The sequence below is a fragment of the Vespula vulgaris genome, chromosome 2 (assembly GCF_905475345.1).
Source record: "Vespula vulgaris chromosome 2, iyVesVulg1.1, whole genome shotgun sequence".
NCBI lineage: Eukaryota > Metazoa > Arthropoda > Insecta > Hymenoptera > Vespidae > Vespula > Vespula vulgaris.
This window is the reverse complement of record NC_066587.1, coordinates 4,063,476-4,087,069: the sequence shown is the minus strand read 5'-3', so window position 1 is coordinate 4,087,069 and position 23,594 is coordinate 4,063,476. Positions and strand designations below refer to the sequence as shown.

At 31.8% G+C, this 23,594-nt stretch overlaps 1 protein-coding gene across 4 annotated transcripts in view; it reads right to left on the bottom strand.

The window, feature by feature from the left end:
* LOC127072530 (serine/threonine-protein kinase tricornered) overlaps nucleotides 1–23,594 on the bottom strand; it is a 94,544-nt gene that overhangs the window by 29,334 nt on the left and 41,616 nt on the right. Inside the window, exon 1 of one of the 4 annotated variants that reach the window (XM_051012989.1) lies at nucleotides 5,693–6,014. The exons of the other annotated variants lie outside the window; for them this stretch is intronic. Coding sequence (XP_050868946.1) covers nucleotides 5,693–5,891 — 199 coding nt within the window. The 5' untranslated portion in view covers nucleotides 5,892–6,014. Of the gene's footprint in view, nucleotides 1–5,692; nucleotides 6,015–23,594 lie in introns of those variants that run through there. 4 annotated transcript variants of the gene reach the window in all.

The following is a 23,594-nucleotide window of genomic DNA, read 5'->3' as shown; positions in this document are numbered from 1 at the left end:
TACCTCTAAAACGTACGTAATATATATCATTCGATTTGTACGAATTCGCGATGACTCACGCACCGTCTGTGATATATTTTCATGAATGGATCTCGTTCGTAAAAATTTTACAACGTACGTATTCGCATACAATGAGAATACGATAGTAGATATATCTAAAAAAAGAGAAATAAAAAGAAGAAAGGAAAAGAAAAAAGAATGAAAAACGCCGAATTTTTATTAAATTTTTACGACTTATCGAAAGATCGATATCCTTTTTTTTCTCAATGGACTATGTACAATATATTATAAATATATAGGTAATTCTGATTGAAACTCGAGACAAGTGTGTATGAAAGAGAGAGAGAGAGGGAGAAGAGCGGAACTACAATTTCGTTCTAAAAATTCAAACGAGCTTCTCCCCCTGTTCACAATTTTCACGAGCCTGTTGCTTAGCCGGTTTCTTACGAAATAGTCACGAATGCGAGTTACAAAGAGTCACTTTTGCCAGACAGAACACTCGAAACGAGTCAAAAGAGAGAAATAAAGAGTAGAGGAAGAGGAAACGAAAGAAGACGTAAGAAAGGGACATTTCAAAGGTTCCTTAAATGATCTCGACCTCGAGATCGTCATGCAAGAAGCGAGGAAGAAAAAAAAAGATGAAAAAGAAGAAAGGAGAAAAAGATTGAAGTGTGTCTGTCTTACTTTTTTTCTCACTCCATTTTTTTGTTATAGTTTTAAAGAATCAATGTACACACACACACACACACACACATACACATACGGATAAAGAATGGTCGATAAAAAACACAAAAAAAGAAAAAAAAATCCTTGCTCGATAACCCTGACCGTTAGAGGCGGACGGATGATCATTGATCTAGTTTCGCGATCTAGAAAAAGTATAAGAAGCCTCGATGCGGTTGATAAACGAAGAAAGTGAAAACGCATGAAAATCCGGTTTGACACACACACACATACACATACGAACAGAGCAGAGATACACAGACACGATATGATGCAATAATTCGATAAATCGAAATCATCCAGGAAGAAAAATCGGAAACGAAAGATTTCTACGTTCTGTATATACGTAGTTGCAAGAACAACGGGAAATCTGTCGAATGCAAAATTCCTTCGATGATCACGTGACTCCTAACGTACTCCAGAATAACTCGACCTCGTCCTAAATTTCCACCACAACGGAATACAACACCCACCCTTCTCCCTCGACCTCTCGTTCCTTCTTCTTCTTCCCTCTTTACCCTCCTCCCTACCCTCTGTTCCCTGTCCCCTATTTCCTCCTCCTTCCCACCCCTAATTTTCTATCCTCTAGGACGATCCTTTGCACCAAATCTCTCTCTTGAAAAAGCAGAACTCGAGGTTTTCCATCGTTTCCTCCGCATGGGCACCGTGCCAAACAGGAAGAGAGCGTTCTGTACGATAATCCACCCTCGCTTTTTCTTCTCCTCCGTCCTTCATCACTTGCTCTCTCTCTCTCTCTCTCTCTCTCTCTCTCTCTCTCTCTCTCTCTCTCTCTCTCTCTCTCTCTCTCATTCTCTTGTGCAACGATCATAATTCAAGCTTCTAACGGGTTAAAATCTAATGCAGTCTTTTCCTGTATTATAAATCTTATTGCGTTCATTAAATAAATCGTCTTTTTTGGCTAAAATTGTTTCTCTAAAAATTAATTGATTATTATTGTTATTATTATTATTATTATTATTATTATTATTATTATTATTATTGTTGTTGTTGTTGTTGTTGTTGTAGAATAAAATTTATTGTACAGATCATATACTTCGCAAATAAAAAAGATCTTATATTATTTGTATTTAAAGCAATTGAATTATATAGATTATAACTATGAAGGAATTATATGTTATTTATAGTTTTAATCATTTATTTAATAGTGTACATTTTTATAATCACAAAAAAATTTATTACGTAGATTATAATGAAAAAAGAAGAAGAAAAAAAAAGAAAAAAAAAGAAAAAAGTGGGGGACGCGACACAACGAAGGATATTCAATAGCGGTCATTGAACTTGTTCGACCTTGAAAGATTAGTTTTCAAGGTCCTATAGAATGAGAATAAAGAGACGTTCGATGTTAATAATTGTTCCACGAATTCGTATGCTTTCTACCATTTAGATCCAGGGTAAAACACGACATCGATACCTTCTCGCGGTCATTACTCCCTATCGATGAATCACTATACAGGTATTCTATTTTATTCTTTTATTTTATTTACGGATTTTTTTTTTTTATTTTTTTAGAAACGTATCTCATATCTGTGTAACACGAGATCTCTTTTTATTATCGAGAGTACGTTCCTTATTAGCGGATGCGATCGTTCAGTCGAACAAATTTTCCATCGTACTAAATAAGTAAGGTAAGCTTCGTATAACGCGAATATTCCGTTCCATAGAAATGCCTCGTTATATAAATCAGCTTTATACTGAGATTCAGATTTAATAAAAAAAACGGGGTTAAGTTCCACATTTTTTTTTCAAAATTGCTTTGAGTGTCGTTCTTTCTTTTTTTATATAAATCACAAACACTGATGGAACAAACAGGAATATATTTTTATTTAATTCAAGTGTATGAGTGATATGAGTTAATGCAAAAATCACGAAATATAAATGATAGTGTATACTCATGCATATATATGATTATAAGTATAAACTTCAAAATATAAATTTCATTATACATAATGTTGAAAATTAAAGCTTATGAATTTTAAAAGAATATATTAAAATGATAAAAATTAAAAAAGTGTATGATCGCGTTATACGAGGCTTATCTGTATAAGAAGAAACTAAAAACATTGTTGATCGGTTGTCGTATATAAAATGTAATGCGTTTCACACATCACAGATTTTATATATATATATAATAATATTGTATTAAAATCGTTATTGACATTTTTCTTTCGAACTACATATAATATATTAATGTCGGTCTAATAATTGGGCCGAACTATATATAAAACTGTTTCTAATCGAAGACAATACGAAATTGTAGAGGAAACTTTTGCATTGTTCGAGAAGTTCTCTCGTCGTATAATGCGACTTCTTTTATAAAAGTGCAGTGATGCAGTTACAGCAAAGTGCAATTGCACTTGTTAGTCTAAATATAACCATATGATTTTTACGTAAACGATTAGTTCGAAAAGAGATACGGTTCTCAATGCACATGTATTATCTGTAGCACTTGCGAAAATAATATTTAATTCATTTTGAATCACTTAATTTTTTCTTTTCCTTTAAAATTTGTTTTCAAAAATTTAATAAAAAAAGAAAAGGAAAAAAAGGAAAAAAAAAAAAGAATTTCATCATTTTACTTTAATTCGCTATTTTATTCAGAACGTCACGAGGGAGGAATCGAGCGACACAGAAAAAAGTCGTAGGGTTCCACTTAAACAAATAAGTGTAATTGCGTTTTGCAACTGCACCGATGCACTTTACAAATTATTTTTTATCTCCAATAGAAACAGAGTTATGATCCGGTCTAGTTACTTAATAGTTTATTCACTCTGTATGTATACAGGTTGATTATAAATTAAGGTTTCATTTTCGAATTAAGGATCTTTGTTAGATGCAATAAAAAAGAAAAAAAAAATATATATATATATTTATGAGATAACTTGTAACTAAAAAAATTATTGAAAATTCATTATAGAAATGGAGTACCATAAAGTTAACGTGCAGATAACAGAAGCAGAAAGATCATCTAATATCATAATAACGAGTTACATAATTTTATACTATAACATAATAGTTACATAAGTTGCATGTACGTGCACAAACACGAGAATACTTATGATCGGTCAACAATGTTTGTTAAAAGCATAGACGAGTTTTATCAACTAAGCAATTCGAAAGTTTTCAGCTGGAACTTTTACCAGGAATACAAACAGGGGAAGAAAGAGGAGGAAAGAAAAAAAAAGGAATACGAAAAAGGAAAAACAAAAATTATGAAAAGAAAGGAAAATAAAAGGAAGAGAAGGAAATATGTTTTTGGGAAATAAAACCGGGTCAAACTATCGTGTCGACGGTCAAAATGAAAGAGAATATTTGTGTCAATAACATCGTCGTTAATCTGACAGAGGGCAGTAAAGAAGAAGAGAGAAAAGAATAAAAAAGAAAGAAAGAAAGAAAGAAAGAAAGAAAGAAAAAGAAAAATAATAATTTATGATAATGAACGGCGCCGGTCGTTCGTCTCGATTAATCTACTTCCGTGACGTAAAACCGTTAAGCTCGACAGCATCGGATCGCAACATACGATCTCTCCCTCTCTTTCTTTCTCTCCTTCTAGATAATAATATATATATACATGTAATATATGATGAAGAACAAGAAGATTTATTCGCGTAACGGAAGGGAAGTTCATAAAAATCTTTATTGCGTTACATTCTGTCCGTTAACTACGTGAAAATTGCGAATCGATTTAATCGATTTAACGTTAGTAACGAACATTTATAATACATTGTTCTTAGACATGATATTCGTATTTGCGTTAAATGATATTTAAAAGAAAAAAAAAATCATTTTTCGAAAATTGTTAGATACGTATGTTGTGTAGCAAAGAAATATACATATACGCACACGCACAGAGTTACTTATTATATTATATTAAATGAAATGTGATTTTATAAAGATTTGTAAATGTTCTTAGTTAGTTTTTCTTTTCATCTTACTTTATTTTATTTTATCAGTTTTTTAAATTTCTTTTTTTCTTTTTTTGATATTTTTTGATAGAAGGAAATGGCGTGAACGTCGCTGGAGTATCGATCACAAAGAATACCGATGGAAGTACCCGGAAGGAATCGAGTTCTAGGTCGGGCTGAGCGAACGGAGTCTAACCCACTTTCTTGAAATGCGTGTCAGTCTCTCTCTCTCTCTCTCTCTCTCTCTCTCTCTCTCTCTCTCTCTCTTTCCTCTCTCTATCTCTCTGTTGAATTCCTCGGTTCGGTTGTTGCGTTCATGACTAACCACCGAAACAGCACGCATCTATATGTAAGTACCTATATATTCATATACACGTACGTACGTACATATATATACGTATATGATATGTGTATACATACATTTATACATATGCGTGTGAATACTCAAAAAACTGGAGTAATAGAATAAAGTACAAGAAAAGTAAATAAAAAGTATATTAAAAATTATATAATTCTATATGTCATATATTAATACAAATATCTCTATTTGTTACGTCTTATCTCATTATATAATTAAAAACTTATCTAATTTTTTTTCGACACGATCAAAGTTATTCGTATTTTTCAAACAGTAGCTTTATCTTTGTTTATTTTTTGCAATCGATGTAATGTAATTATACTATGATAATATAATTAATGTTATAACTTTTATATTATATATATATATATCTTTTTTATTAGACACGGAAATAAAAATTGGGTTATATATATATAAAGCGTTAAAAATTAAATTCGTTCAACGCATCGTTGAAATATTTCATCATCGACGATCGACGAGAAAACAAAAAGAAAAAAAAAGAAAAAAAAAAGATTATTAAAAGAGAGAGAGAGAGAGAGAGAGAGAGAGAGAGAGAGAAGACCAATAAAAAATTAGATCAGATTTATCGAGCGAATGAATTCGTAATTCGAGATTTTTTTTTTATCGAATTTTTCTGTCGAAAGAAATAAAAAAAAATTATTATCACGAAAGATAGATACTAACTGACCTGAGAGGTAGGATTTCGCACAGGTGATGTAACCGCACATTTGTCCGATCTTCGTCCAGACAGTTTTGAAAAGCTCAGAGTTGTACATCGGTAAGCAATACCGAGTTACTGATCCTTCCTCCACAATGGCGGAATCGTCAGGACTAGGACGAGGACGCCTGTAGTGGCGACTCTGACGTCTCGTACAAATCCAATGCATTCACACGCACCCACTTTTATACCAGAGTTTTACTTTATATCAATCGATCTACCGATTATACCCTCTCATCGAGGATCATCGGAAATCAAATCTCTTCCAACTTTTCAACCGCATATCCCTTTCCTACAGGAAATCAATATATCTATCGTATCTAATAAAATATGAAACGATATAAAAAAAGAGGAAAAAAAAAAAAGAAAAAGAAAAACAAAATCTCGTCTATTTCTTTTTCAAATTATTCAAAATCACTGGGAACGAACGAACGAATCACAAGAATGATAAAAAAAAAGACCAAAGAAAAAGAAGAAAAAAGAAAGAAAGGAAGAAAGAGAAATAAAAATCCGTGCACGTTTTTAAAATCAACGTTGATCCAGCGAAGAGCGATACGATCTCTTGCGTCTCGATTTTCGTGATATCGATCTTTTGAAGGAGAATTCGAAACGAACGAATAGACAGATAGATCAAAAGCAAAATCGATCGTTCGACCGATCGATCGAGATCTTCTAGAGCGCGTGAGAATACTGGCTTCGATGATCTCGAGTTTGCTAACGGAGCATGGAACGAACGTTCGTAGGCTTCGTTGATGCGCATAAATAACTAATTCCAATCCTTGACTCTTTATTAAATCCTGCTCTATCGACGTGACCTTCGCCATGCGAGCGCTCGTTGCGTCATGAACACGCAACGGGGTTTGTCTCTATCTCTATCTATTTCTCTCTCTCTCTCTTTCTCTTTCTCTCTATCCACGTATCTATCTATCTATCTATCTATCTATCTATCTATCTATCTGTTTAACTATTTATCTATTTATCTATCTCTTACACGTACGCATACACACGATCGAGACACCATAATGGACGAAGCCGTTTTACACGCCCCCGCCTTTCTTTTTCTATCGGACCTCGCGAGAAATCGCGTGTCTCCATATTTATTCTCGTAGCGTCGCAATATAGGCGTTCGAAAGTATGCTCGATAAAATATCGCTCGTGCGAGTTAGTCCGTCATTTTATCGTGTGTCCGTCCCCCTTTTTCCTTTTTCTTTTTTCTTTTTTTTTCTACATTGCTATGACAAATACTATACTATATATATATATATATATATATATATATAAATTAAATTAAACAAAGCGATAAATCGCGAGAATGTTATTACACGATATCAAAGAGTTAGAAACACGTGACATTCGTGCTGTTATTTATAAATATCATACGACGATTACGAAATTATTCCGAATAACGAAATGCATGGCGAGAAGATTAACGAACTTGTGAATTAAAGTCATCATTTTTTTTTTCTTCTGTTTCTTTCCTTTTCTTTTATTACAAAATCGACGTAACGAGCTCTTCCGGCGACACCAGGAAACTCTTTCTTTCTTTCTCTCTCTCTCTCTCTCTCTTTGTTCTTTCTGCTGATAAACTTGCAAGAATAAAACAAAACAAAACAAAACAAAAAATAAAATAAAAAGAACAAAAGGGAAAAATGTAAAAAAAGGTAAAAAAAAAAATATCCGAGATCTAACGGGTAGTAGGCAACGGTGAAAGAGAGAACGAACGAAAAGAGTGAGAGAGAAAACAAAAGGGGGAAACAAAGGATTGAGAGCGAAGCGATGCGTGACACGCGAGTATAGTGTGACAAACACGACGGTGGGTTTCGCTTCGAATTATTTAAAATTCACGGTCGTTGTTCTGTCAGTGAGATCTAAAGACAACTAGGATGACGATGATTCGTCTAAATATATAGAAAAATCAAAATTCGAAAGGAAGGACCAAATAAAAAAATCGAAAAGAAAAAATAATTAAACAAATAAAAGAAGAAGAAAGAATACCAGAAAGAAAAATACAGAGAGAAAGAGAGAGAAAAATATGTAAATTATCATAATATATATTGCGTTTGTTTAATCCCATAAACGAATTATCTCAAAATCGATTGACTCGATCGTTTGTATTTATTTATTTATTTTTTACTACGAAAACAACTGTAATAAGTATAATTCGTTTCATCTAAATCCTTAGCACGCTTTCAATATAAAATTGATAAATATATGAACGTACAAATATATCATCAGATCGTTACATGCGAAAAGTCTGATTTATTTCGTATTAAATTCATATTATAAAATCGTACATTTCATATCTATCGAATACAAGAATTGATTGATTTAATATTAGGGATTAGGATAAAAATTAAAAAACGAAAAAAGAGAGTGCCAAGAGATAGATAGAGATAGAGAGAGAGAGAGGAAGAGTCAATAAAGTTTCCATTTCAAAACGATGAGCTTTTAACGCGTAATCCTTCACTCTACCGATTTGACACCGTATCTTCGAGTTTTTCGATAATTTCAACAAAAATGCGCACGACAAACAGGAAACGATGACGTTGCGCAAGAGTAATATGCGTGCGCGCGCGTTAATACTTCGATCGATATAATCTTTTCGATAAAATATGACAGATAAAACGTACGTTGTTACGTTTTCACTATGGATTGATTTCTTGTTTTGTAAAATCGATTTTTCTAAAAGATGTATTTAATATTAGAATCGAAATTTATATATATATATATATATATATGTGATAAAATATACACACAATTAAATAATATTTATTCAACCCTCTATAATCCAATTTTTTTTCATATCCAGACAAAAATTATATAATCTGAAAGTTATAATATTAAATTTATATAAGTTAAAGTATTATATTTATATACTTTATTATAATTTATACTTACAATTAATATAATACGAATTTATTATATTGAAATAAACTCAGAGAGTTAAGTATAAATTATACTACAATAGTAATATAATAATTTTATTAATCAAATTCTTCGTAATATGAATAATAATTCTTAGTAATACTATACTGACAATAAATAATATTTAGTTTCATATATAAATATTATGCTAAGTATTAGTAAAATATATTATACTAAGTATACAACTCTTCTACTTAAGAGGTATTAAAAACTTTGAATGTAATATACCAGTTAATTTTTCAGCGATAAAATGTAATAAAACTTCAAAAATATAGATACCTTAAGCGATATATCAAAGTCATATGGCATTAGAGAGGGTTGCGTGTTATTAATAATATAACATACACACACACACACACACACACATATATATATCCTTTACATATAAAATATGTATATACACATTTACAAATACATCTTACAAATACATCTACGTATATAATTTTTGGAATAAATAAAATGAATCAATGCATTTTTAACTTTTTTTTCTCTCCTTTGTGAATCCCGTCATCGTCGTCTCGTAATTGGAAATTTATTACTAAAGGAAAACGCGACGTTTAATCTTTCCCTATCGCTAATTTTTCAATCTCTTTTTCGTTTCGCAAACATAAAACGATTTTTCTTCTTTCTTTCTTTTTTTTGCATATATATATTTTTTTTATATTAGTTTTTTAATTTCATTTCTTTTTATTTTATTACGCGCCGTAAACGCGATCGCATACGCACTCGACGACCGAGCAAAGTTATTTGCATTTCAAATTTTCTTCGTCGCCGTTGTCTCTCTTACTTTCGCTCATGCTCTCTCTTTCTCTCTTTCTTCCTTCTCTTTTTTCCTCTCTTTCTCTCTCTCTCTTTGTCCGTCTGTCTGTCCCTGCAAGTTTGTCGTTCCTTCTCGCGTACTCCAAGCATTAAATACGATGAATAACTGTATTTTTTTTCTTTTTATTTTAGCTTCTAACATCGTTCGTAGTGGAACGAAGGGAGACGATAAAACTACCGTTTGTCGTTAACACTACCTTTTCTTTTTCTTTCTCTTCTAATTATTATCTTTTATCTATTATCACGATATCACGAAAAATAGCCATAAACGTGTTCTTTCTCTCGAAGTTGGACGAGGTAATAGAATATATTATCAAAATTAATTATCCTTCTAATCCTGATGGAATAATAATTTTTCTTCTTAAATTAAAAGAAACAAAAATACGTGTTTTTTTTTTAACTTATTAGAGTAATAATAATGGATACTTAAAATACAAGAGAGAGAGAGAGAGAAAGAGAGAATTAGAAAGATTATACCGTCGATAATCGTTCGATAATCGAACGTTATCGAAAAGAAACACAGATCAGATTAAATTTTGATAACTAACGAAATCTATCTAATGCACTATCAGAGAATTTAAGTATCGACATTGAAAATTAGATGGACAATGGGGAATTATTTGAAATTCATGAACAAAACTTTCTTATTCCCCTGTTCCCAGATGTAAAATAAAACACGATTGGTTCGGTCGAACGAACGTTTCCTTAGAGGTCAATTTGAATTGAGAGGTTAATTCGAGAGTGATCACGTGACCGAAACATCGGTTAGTTGAAGTCGTGTTGTAACGTTTAATAACGAAAACGTGCTTCTAACGAAAATAAAAAACAAAAAAAAAGAAGAAGAATGATAAAGAACGTAATAGAAAAAAAAAAAGAAAGAACGTAAAACTACAAAATCGAACGATTTCGCATAATTCCGTCTCTTTGAAATCTCTTTGAAACAATATATATTAATATATATTTATATGATATTAATTATAATATACATTTATATATACAATAATATATATAAATATGTATATATATATAAAAAATATATAAATAATACCAGGGCACTATGAACACTCGAGAAATTCCATTATCGTAGATTACAAGCAAGCGCCATTCGCGTTCGGTGTTGTCACGTGGTTATATCGAACATTATCGATAATTACACGATGAAAATTAAAGCGCGCCCTTTTCAAACGGACTCTCTTTCGATCTCGTTCGAGAAAATAATGATTTCTTATCGGAATACATCACACATGCGATCAAATTATTTTTCCCAATGAAGGCTCCGACTATTATTATCGCTTGATGTAATGAAAAAAAAGAGAAAGAAAAAAACGAAAGAAAAAACGAAAGAAAAAAAAAAAAAAAAGAAAATGGATAAAAGAAAAGAAGAAAAAAGAAGAAACAATCAAAAAGCTACGAAAGGTTCAACGATCGGGAATAAACGAAGAGATGAAAAGGACAAGAATCGTTTTGATCGCGATGCGTGAACGCTTTACACGTCGAGCTACGAACCGGTCGCGCGTGCTCGAGTGTAACTGACTAACTGGCTGACTGGTTGACCGTCCGACTGTTTGTCAGTCAGTTCTGAGCTGTCTCGGTTCCGTATTGGAGAGTAAGAGAAAGAGAGAGAGAGAGAAAGAGAGAGAGAGAGAGAGAGAGAGAGAACGATGACTATATGGTGCGTACTGTTAGCAAAGAAAGGGAGTCATGAGGTACGTTGATCTATGTATGTACGTGCGTGAGTACGTGCGTGAGTACGTGCGTGAATACGTACGTGAGTGCGTGTCATCATCGATATATATCGAACGATAGTCTTTGAAGCGACACAGGTGTCGCGAAAGCAGAACTCCAAGAGACACGAATCTGGGACTGTCTGCGGTTACTGATACAAACCAAAACCGCGTTCTAATTATTAACCGATGATTCCTCCGAGACTCGACTGATTAAAAAAGAAGAAAAAAAAAAAAAACACAAAGAAAAAGAAGAAGGAAAGAAATAAAGAAAATATGACTTATTTTTCTTTTGGATGAAAAGTGGGAAAAGATTATTGATTTTATCTTGATCTTAATCGAATTGATTTTTTTTTGAAGATATTATGATAGATTTATAAGATATAATTTAAGATTTATAATATATATGTATGTATTTATGTATGTAATAAACTAATATTAAGATTGACAATTAAAATGAAGATAATTATTAACTAATTATAACAATTCACGAACGAGTCGATTTAATTTCTTTTTTTATGTAAAGCATCTTGTTGAGTTAATTCTTCAATTAACTCTTTGACAGTGTGAGATCATCACTGGAATGAAAATACCATTTCTTTTTTCCGACGCAATTATTGAATCACATCTGATTTGACGCTTAATTCAGTTCATTAAATAAATTCGTAAAGAGACAAAAAGAAAGAAAGAGAGAAAGAGAGAGAGAGAGAGAGAGAGAGAGAGAGAGAAACTAGTTATATTAAAAATTATGCCGAGAGGTGTGTGAATATGTACGTGTGTCTGTACATGAGATATCAAAAATAAAAAAGAAAAAAGAAGTTGAATCAGAGCTGAGTGAAAAAATAACTAAGGTAATAATTACGCTTTGCTGAGAATAATACAAAATATTATAATAATAATAATAATAACAATCATAATAATAATATTTATCTTAGCGGGTAATTTAATGACTAATTAAATATACATTAGAACGATCAACATTTTGAAAGGATAATTTTTCGTTGCAAAGGTCCGTATAAATTTGCGAAACGTAAGCGGAAATTTGCGATCTCTCTAGCATTCATTTTCTTTCTTTCTCTCTCTCTCTCTCTCTTTTTTTATTTCGTTCTTCCAACTCCTATCTCTCTCTCTCTTTCTCTACAAAATAACGACGACGAAGGTTTAGCTTGGAAATGGAAAACAACGGCTAGGGGACGAAGAGGAAACTGCTTTCGAACTTACACCAACGTTCATTTTCCTTTTACTGGCGCACGTCCAGCGGCAATGGGATTGTTAACCGGAAGCCGATTGCCAAAACGAGACTCCGAGAAGGCGGAATCCGAGCTATCGTTTGTTGCTTCCTGCACGCGACCCGACACAAATACATGAAAATCTTCTTTTTGATCCTGGACAAAGTGTCTACGTCAGTTTGGACATAGATACTCCAGTTTCAATTCGTCGGATTGTCTTTTAAATAACAACGTTTATTTCGAGATGTTAATGTCTGTTTTTTTTTTTTTTTAATGATAATACATGAATTATCAATTTATATATTTCGATAACAAGATGACGATCATTATTGTTATATTTAGTTATTATTTACTATATACGTTAATATATCCTTATTGAAAATATTCCTGTAATAATTCTCTAATATTGATATAACAGATGTTATCGTTATGTTTAATTATTATTTATGTTAATATTATTATCGTATACTATTATGAAAAATATTTGTTAAGAATATATGTAATGTTATTATGTTATATGGTATATGTTTAATGTACTATAATATTTAATATAATAAATATATGTTATTAAAAATAATAATAATGTGTTATATATAATATTGATATAGTATATAATCTCGAATGGATTTTTATTAACTTCCTATGGATCTTTTTCTTCCCTGTCATTATTAATGATTTTCATATTCCACGAATAGAACGGAGTAAGCGTATCTTTACCTCGATCGAAACGTGTTAAACGAAATTCGATAGAAATGGCTCGTAAACTGCATCGTACTCGTATTTACTTCCTTTGAAACTTTGGTAGGACGTGTTTCGAACTCGTTCTTACGAGAATCAAAAGCTATCAAATAAAGAAGAATGTTCCCTGAGTACGATAAATTTACAACGTACGACAACGGTATATCAATTTCACCGTAGATATATTTCTACCTATCTATCTATCTATTTATCTATCTATCTATCTATCTATTTATCTATCTCCCTCTCTCACACACACACACGCTTACTCACTCACTCACTCACTCAGTCACTCACTAACTCATTCACTCATTCCTTCTTGCTAAATCTCTCGTTCACAAAAGAGAAAGAGAGAGAGAGAGAGAGAGAGAGAAATAATATTTCGGTAGGTCGACATGGCCGTTAATCTCGTCTGCAGAATAAAGCTGGTGATCTTCGAGCCGTCTATGAATTTCATTTCCCTTAGTTTGCCCGCTGCAAATGGCAATTAATTATTCATACATTCGACGAAATAAAATATGGAATTGTAGAAGGAAGAAAATGATATTCTCAAACGTAGATATCGGATGTCTAATTATATTTCGCGAGAACTTTGGCTTAATCGACAGATAAGACATGGATAATGAAAACAGATTAGATTTTCCTCGATTGATTTTCTATAAAAAGAAATAATCGATGACAATAAATAAACGAAATATTATGTATAGTCGTATACTGTATACTGTATACTGTATAGATGTGTACAAAAATATAACTCATGAACCGTTGATTTTTTATATTAAAAAAGTAAGAAAATAAAGAAAAAATAAACAAATAAAAATTAATAAATGAAACATATAGTATACTGTTATTAGTGTATACATAAATTAAGATATATTAATGTATTAAGAAATATTCATATAAATAAGTAAATGAAATATAGTATATACAATTATATATATATATATATATTAATAAAACGAGAGAGAGAGAGAAAGAGAGATCATTTTTGATAGTTCAGCAACAAAATAATTGTTCCTTTCTTTTTATTCAACGTTTCAAAAAATAAAATAGGATTGATCGTTGAATTTCTAAATTTCAAAGATAAGGAAAATGTTACTACGTCGAATAATTCGTTTCGAGATATCGGAGATCGGTTCGATGCAAAATTACGAGTGCTATTATTCGTTCGAAAAAACGACAAAAAAATCAACGAACGAACGAACGAACGAACGAACGAAAAAAAAAATATATACGAAAGAAGGAATGAACAACGTGGCTGACAATAAGTTCAACTCTCTTGGCCCCAATCGGCGCTCGCGTGTTAGTTACCGCGACAGTAAACATCCACACATTTTACGTCTGTGTTGTAACTAACTGTACTCGCTATTGCGAAGAATATATGACTTATGTTAGTGGCAAATCTATATAAATGTGTCTATATATGTACATATACGCGTATGTGTGTCGTGGAAAAGAAGACAACACGTATGCATGTACACACAAAGATGTGTATCATGATACGACGTATACGTATGTGTATGTATGTAAGTAAGAAGGACAAATGCTAGAATAATAAAAGAGTATGTGACATAAATAATGTGAAATATGTTATTATCTTTCTCTCTCTCTCTCTCTTTCTCAACAATATCTTCCTCACTTCCTCCATGTTCTTTGAGAAAAAAAAAAAGAGAGATTTTTCTAACGCGAAAATAACGTATCGTTACATATAATTTTCAAAATCAATTTGTTTTTCTTCAAACTGAATAATTCTCATTTCTCTAATTGATCTCTCTTTTTTTTTATTTCTCCAGTAAATAATTCTAAACTCGGTAATTCGATTTAAAGTTTGTTAAAGTTTCCAATAGTCGAATTCTAGAGTTGGATACTTTACAAGAGCGATATAAAAAAAAAAAAAAAATAAAGAACAACAAAAAAGGAAAAGAAAGAAAAACGGTAAAGCTATCTGTATCGTGTAAACGTCCAATTAATTTACCTTCACACAAGACTTTCGTTAACGTCGCCAAGGACTTTTTTTACCTGTTCAAAAAAAAAAAAGAAAAAAAAAAAAGAAAAGAAAAACGATTGCCGTGGAACGTGTTGGAAGAGACAAAAATAATAACTAAATAATAAGACATTGTGTTTAAAAAATGAAATCGAAAATAGAGAAGTGCTTTTATCAGAAGCATAGCAATTTTGAATAAATCGCGAAGACCTTCGTTGGTAACTCAACTTCTCGCAACATCTTAGATCTTAACGATATGCTATAATTACCGTTATTATCGTAGCCTTCGCGGGCAATTCGCCTAGTCGACAAAATTGGAGTGCGGGATCGATAATCCTGTTCCTCAAACGCCCACGTAAAACTTTAACGCACGTACATATGTACATACATATGTACATACATACATACATACATACATACATACATACATACATACATACATACATACATACATACATATATATGTATGTATGTATATATACGATACATAAATCGAGAACTACGGACGTCACAAGACGAAACAATAATAACATTCTCTCTGCAGGCTTTTACTTTTTATATATAACAGACGAAATCTTCTTTCTACGTTCTGTTTACTTATATCGACCATTTCCCTCTCTCCAACTTCTCTCTCTCTCTGTCTCTTCCTTCTTTTATAAATTTGCAAATAAATTTTTATCGAAACTAGTATTCACATAGAGAGGTACACTTTTACGAATGTTTTCTTCTTCTTCTTTTCTTCTTTTTCTTTACTTTTTTGTATAAGCTTCGATATTTTTTTTCTCTGTCCCCTTTCCTGTCGAATCCTTTGATCTCGAGCTACACAAATTCAAAAATCGTCAGTACTATTTACAACCTTTGCGAGGAAAAATTTAATTGCGTACTCGAAGTTGAAAAATTCTGGTACATACTAGACTTTTTTTCATTTCAATACCATCCGAATAAATGCATTCTCGACTTAATATAAAGTGAATTTATAAATAAATATCCTTTACGTTTTATATGAAGTTATGTAACTTTCAAGTTGCACACACACACACACACACACACCTGTATTTTTGATGTTTGATTTCATTTAATCGCAACGAACTTCCTGCTTATTTTATGTTGCAAATTTTTTCATGCGTTTCACACACGATTTATTAGCAGAGATGTATCATACCGATAATATACAAAAACTATACCAACGTAAATATAAATTACACTAATATAATGAAATATTATAAATTTCAATTATATAATCTTTCTGTAACGAAAAAGAAAAAAGATTGGATTATAAATTAATATTTTCGATGAAATAGAATTTATAGAAAGATAATGAATCATATATAGAAAATAAATAATAATAGTGTCGTTTAACCATACAATATTTTCTTTCATTCGAACAATGTAATTTATAAGCGAATTGCTTGAATCGTTAAACGAAGGTTGTTAATTAAGAGGAGGGTCAGTCTCTGACGTCTAGAGACCGTCGTTGTGTCTGAATTTACGTTGGCAAGACAACGACGACGACGACAACGACGACGACAACGAAGACAACGACTACAACGTCGTCGTTGTCGACGGGACAGAGTCAGAGATTAATTTCTACCTGAGGCTTTGCTCCTCTAGTATATCTCGGATTTACTTGAAAATTAATTCTAAATGAAGTTATTATTATAATACTATCTAAAAAGATTTTATCTCTACGTACATCATTCATGTATTTATGATACTTTTAACGTAGACATTTAAAAGAACTCAAGATGATAATACGATCGCTGCCAAATTTCTTGCAGCTTCGATCGCCAATTTCTGGCCGCGCTTAGGAATTTCGCGTATTAATTTTAGTCGACATTCGACCGAAGTCAAGGACGAATTAGAAGTTAAAACGCGTCATCGCGCGTTTTAAACGCTATTAACTAATTAAGGAATTCAATATTTATAAATACGTATAAGCTAAGAATAAACGTAAATATTTTTATCGAGATAATATACTTTATGTCGATATATACGGGACACACATATACATAGATATTTTTGACAATGTATATAGGATCGTTATAAATCGTAATATTTCGAAATAAGGGATATGACGAATTTAATATCTATAATTGGAACATAATGTATACTTCAAATCTATTTGAAAAAATATAATATATTTTGCCATTTTAATTTCATATATATCTCATAATTAAACGGAGAGACGGAATAATAGAACGAGGATTAATTAACTCGTATGTACGTGGGTGTATCGCGTTGTGCAAAGAACAAAAAAAAAAAAAGAAAAGGAAAAGAAGAAAAAGAAAAGAAATAAAAAAGGAAATACATGCATACATGGTATCTTTTTACAATGACTTTCCCTTCATCTACCACGAGCAGAGAATCTAAAAACGCAGAGAACGCGAATGGAGAACGTGAGAGAGAGAGAGAGTGTGTGTGTGCGAGAGCGAGCGAGAAAGAAGACATAAAGAATACACACACACACACACACACACATGTATATACAGTCGGTTATAAAAATATTTGGGCACTTTTTCAAATTGAATAACACTTTCTTATTTTAGACCAAAGCAAAAAGTATTCTAAATTTTTCGTTATTTACGAAGAAAAAGAAACAAAAAGCTATAATATGGTGGTTGAACTACGCGGAACATTTTTTTGTACGAACTTATTTAATTTTGACAAAAGTGATCCATATAACTAATATTACGACCGTTTTTAATTAATATTAAGAGCGAGATATCCTTGATTATTTAGCAAAGTTTAGAATTAGCTTCTATTTTCGTTGGCAATTTTCTTTCTTTCTTTCTTTTTCTCTTTCTCTTTGCTCTCAAGAGAGAGAAGAGAGAGGGGGAGGATTAGAAGGAAGGAAAAAAGGAACGAAAATTTTGTCAGATTTCTCTCACAGGTACGTAGCGAAGAGAAAGAGAGAGAGAGAGAGAGAGAGAGAAAGGAAGAGTGTATTTTAATCTCCATGATTATAATCAGCAATATGAAGATTAACGAGTCCGAAGAGAGATGTAAAGCAAGTTTCTAAAAGTTAAACCATTATAATACATCGATCGGGTGTTGTGTTCATTTTCAAAACTAATAAACTTATAAATGAATTTATAAGTAAAATTATATCCTACTATATTCGAACAATCGAATAAAAATTTTCAAACGATTGGATCAATTCTTCTTTTTTTCGTTGTTTTTTCCTTCATTTATTTATTTATTTATTATTCTTTTTTCATTCTTTTCTTCTTCTTCCTTATCCTGCCTTGACCTAAAAATTCGCAATAACTTTTTCCGCCGTTCACCTAATCTTAATCCACATATAACTATACTTGAGGGAACTACTTTGGAATCGAGTTCTCACAAAACTTACGAAACGATTTACAGAGTCTCGTTCTTTCGTGTCACATTATTGCTGCAATGATTTATCGTATTTATTTGGAATTACATTCTCCACTATTACTACTATTACTATTACCATTAGTATTACCACTGCTATTACTATTTCTCTTTCTCTTTCTCTCTCTTTTTCCATCTATCTATCTTTCTCGATTCTCATGTTTACATGTTTACCGAGAAGAACGCGCGTTTGGAATATTTTCACTAAGGATGCTCGATGTACCTACATACATACGTATATATGTATGCATGCATGCATGCATTCATGCATGCGTGTATACATACGTGTATACATGCATGTATCTTGTGAATCTTTTCCAAGAAGAGGTCATTGACCCCGTCCCCCAAATTCGCTAAATAACTTCGCACGAGCTCGCGTTAACTCGCGTTGAATATTAAGAACGATTTAATACGATTAACGGTATTAACGTTTATGGAAAATCAGGACGATTACTATCTTCTAACGAATCCGATCGAGTCATCAAAAGTTTCTTACGACATAATGATTCGGTTCAGGTAACATGACGTTGCTTCGTCGCGCTTAGAAAGAATAAGAAGGAAACGAAAAAGAAAGAAAGAAAGAAAAGAAGGAAGAAAGAAAAAGAAAATAATAATAATAATAATAATAATAATAAAAATAAAAAGATAGAAAAGAAAATAACGAAAGAGATGAAATTTTTCTCAAACGAACAAATATTTACCTACCTCTAACGACAAACTCAATTCTAATTTCTTAGAAAATAACGTGTTATTCCGAATGACTATCGAAGGTAATTTTCGTATCCGAATATTATCTCGCAAGGTGATTCATTAAATAGAATTTACCGAATGCTAAAAACTGAATTGAAAGGTTACTCCTGCTAACTTCTCAAGAATCATCCTAATCACGTTTAAAGCGACGACGACGACGACGACGACGACCAAGCGATTAGGTACACAGGAAACTTCACGGCCGTTAGACGAGCGTACGACGGCGTGTGTGAAAGTACACGTGTTTGCACACACACACACACACACATATGTATGCATACATATAGTCCACGTACGATCATGCACACAAAGAGAAAGATAGGTACAACATGGTTTTCCTCGATTCTCGCGCAGAACGCAAAATCGCGTGATCAGAAACTCTAAGTCCTTACGTCCGTTCGATTGGGCTCACCTCTCTCCCTCCCCTCCCTCCTCCTTCCATCCACTACCCCTGCTATCTCCTCCTCCTCTTCCTCTTCCTCTTCCTCTTCCTCACCCCGCAACTTCCGCCGCCATCTTCTAAGCAACCGCAGGTTCCTCGGATACCTCGATTTGTCGCTCGTTACATCATGCGAGAACAACGGCAATAGGATTAACGAGAGAGAGAGAGATAAAGAGAAAGAGAGAAAGAGAGAGAAGAGAACAAAGACAATACTATGGATGTTCGCGACTAACGGAATCAAACATCGACCGTTCGAATAATTTCGTTTAACAGGACGAATATCGATTCTCTCTTATAACGATCAATATCGATGCCGTTGTTCCTCTTCGAGAACAGCTTAGAACACGATATATTCAGCTATCTTATAATAAATTGACTTTTCATCGATTGGCTGCATATTATTTTTGTCGTTGTTCTTTCAAACTAACCAATGTCTTTCTTTAATCTTATTTTTTATCTCTCTAATACTTGTACCTGCCAGTTGGATATTAAAGCTGACCTATCTACGTATTTACTTTTACTTACGATGATATATTTTTAAACATGTGTGTCACTGTTATGGAAAATACTCTTGATAGTTCGCGCGCGTGCAAACCATATTATTCATACCAATAATAATAATGATGATAATGATAAGCGACCGATTTATTTTTAACGTTATTAAATTTATTATATTTATTCATTTAATTGCGGAACAAATATTATCATTTCTATAAAATTGTAGAATTATAAATAGCGACCGATGATAATATTGATATAAATAATAATGGTAATGACGATGATAACGACGTTCTTTAAATCTGAATGAAAAATCGATCCACGTGTATTTTTAATATTATTAAACCGATTTCATTATTTCCTTCCATTTCTATAAAATTATAGAACTATAAGCGGAATCGACGATAATATCACTATTATAGATAATGATGTTCTTTAAATCTGAATAAAAAAATCGTTCCACGTGTAGTTTAATATTACAAAATTTTTTGTAATTATTTCCTCGAGAAACGAAAGTTACTGTTTTAATAAAATGTATAATAATAGCGATGATCTTTCAATTCGATCGATCCAATCGAACGATATTTAAATTGACTCGGCTATTTCATTTTAACAACGACTACTATGATTTCAATAAAATTGTGGAAAAATACATGGACAATAAATAAAATGGACGATAAATTTTGTGAACTTATCGAGAAACGAAAGGTCGATCGTGTTTTACGAAACGAATGTTCGCCGAGCGAGAGAATTTAAGACGATCTTGCGAAATATGACGCGTAACCTTGGAATGCGCAGTTTGTCGTTTATGCGAAAGCGAAAGGCGAATGCGATTCTGTTGAAGATAATAATCTGTATCGATGATAACCTTTTCAAAAAGATATTCATATTAATACTTAATAAAATATTTCTCTTTACGATTTAGAATAATTTGCTAGTTGTACTAACCAATTGATTCTTTCAAAACGAAAGAACATTAATTACATTAATTCTTTTAAAAGAAATTCGATTCTATCGAAACGAACTAATTCAATACCCTTGAAACGCCATTTATTCCTATTTCTTTAAAAAATCTAATTATCGTAAAACAATAATGTCACTTCTGGGTGAAATTATGTTTTACATTTTCCTGAACTTTCTTTTATTACGATTCTCCAACACACTCGTTCTAACGTTTCCCAATATACCTATATTAGATACGCTCTTAAATAGTATATAGAATTATAAACAAAATTTATGATCTTGTGTATAACAAATTCATAAATTATAACAATACCATTGAATTTCTAAATAAATGACCTATCGAAAGGAAAAGAAAGAGAATAATTAAACCGAACGTTCGTACTATTGTCTCTTAGTTCGATTTTGTCGTCACAATAGAGAATGCACGAGCACTAAAATACCGTTTAGATTCGTCGAACGCTATTTATGCAAAACCGGCCTTTCACCCTTCTCGTATTAGTCTCGTGCTGCTGTTGCTCGAACGACTGTTGAAAAAAAAGAAAAAGAAAAAAAAGAAAGAAAGAAAAAAAATCGGCACGCCGTTCCCGCGCTCAGGTGATCACGTGTACGCTCCTGCTCTAGAAAGAGATATAAAAGTATGTAGTACATAACGATTACGAGACGCGATACTTCCAAACCTATTTTCCGCTTTCTTTCGCTCGATAGAAACCATACGATTCCGAGTTCTTACTAACGACTAGATCGTTCGACCGTATCACGTGTCGATCGATAATTCTATCTTAAATGAATTGAATGCGTAATAGATTTAATGGAAGTGGATAATAAATAAATAAGAAAAAGAAAGAAGGAGAAAGAAATATAAACGTATCAATTTTTTTTCCTTCAGAGAAGAAGATAGTAATTTTTTTTTAACGACTTACGTAATAATCTTGAAAAGTTGTTATCTATTCGATAGGTTTGCTGCCTTTTTTTTTTTTAAATATATGCACGAATTTCATTCTTGAAACGAGATAAATCTTAAAGCGGAGATAAAAAAACGAGTAACTTCGCGAATGTTTTTAATGTCTCTAGTATTTTTAATAGCTTCAAGTTAATATTCATTATAGTTCGATATATAAAGAAAAAAAATGTGTATATTTTTATTAAAAAAAAAAGAGAGAGAGAAAGAGAAAGAAAATAGATAAAAATTTTGTTCAAAATTTACAGTTTCAAAAAATATAGAAACTTGCAAAATTATATAGAAAACTATATAGAATAGAACCGAAGAAGTCCATATTTTGTTCGTTCAAAAAACGGGGATTTTTTTTTTTTAGAATTTGCCAAATAAATCAAAAAAAAAAAAGAAAAAAGGGAAAGAAATATTTCGGAGGTTGCTCAAAAAATAAATAGTCGCTTTCTTTCTCTTAAAGAGAAACGGAAGAAAAAAAGAACAAAAAAAAAAAAGGAAAAGGAAAGATAAGAGTATATCTCGAAGGGTCTTAGGCAATATGGTAATTTCGATGGCATCGTTCGACCGTCCTATCTATCGAATAATTAAAGTGATTCTCCTCTCTTTCGTCTCGCTTCTTTGCCCGTTGCCCGCCCTGTTCGATTCAGCGCACTTTTTCTCGTGAACTTGCAATATTAATGGGACGCTCGGGTCGTCGTCGCGTGACTCGTTGCGACCGAGATGTCATATACATCGGGTGTCTTTTTATAACTTCCTTTATCAAGGAGATTTCCCATTGGATGAAAAATCACGAATAGTTTATATCTAAAAAGATCGAAGGTCGAATTACCTATGTGCATAAATCTGCATATAACGCTACTAGGGTTGTTGCATCACATCAAAAAATTCGATAATATTGATTTTCTAAACAAATGTTTCAATAAAACGTTATTTTTCTTAATAAATCTTTCAAATAACGTTTTCATAAATGTTTTTTCTTTTTTTTTTTTTGGGGGAGAAACGATCAATATTTATTTTAGATATTTTGTGGGGAGGCTCTATTGTTAAGACACGAGAATCATAATTTTCTTTTTTCTATTTTTAATGGAATACTCGATATCTTGAGACTAAGAAATAATTTCGTAGGTAATATCCAATACGAATTCAACGGTATATCTATGGTGTAACTTTTCGATCGATATTTGATCTATGCAACCGCAACGATGTTCTTTATGTCTACTGAAAGAATAGGATGGACGTATGACGATGAATTTCAAAAATGTATGAATAAAAATAACTAGATAAATAAATAAGTAGATAAAAAAGAAGACAAAAATTTATTTAATGAATTCATTGGTTATCAGAGTTTTTTTTTTTTTTAATAAGAAAATTGATCGAATTATTCGCGATTGCATGGTTGTTTGAAATGAGACACCCTGTATATATTTCCTTGAATACAGGAAGTTATGATTAGAAAATAATGAAGAATCTTGT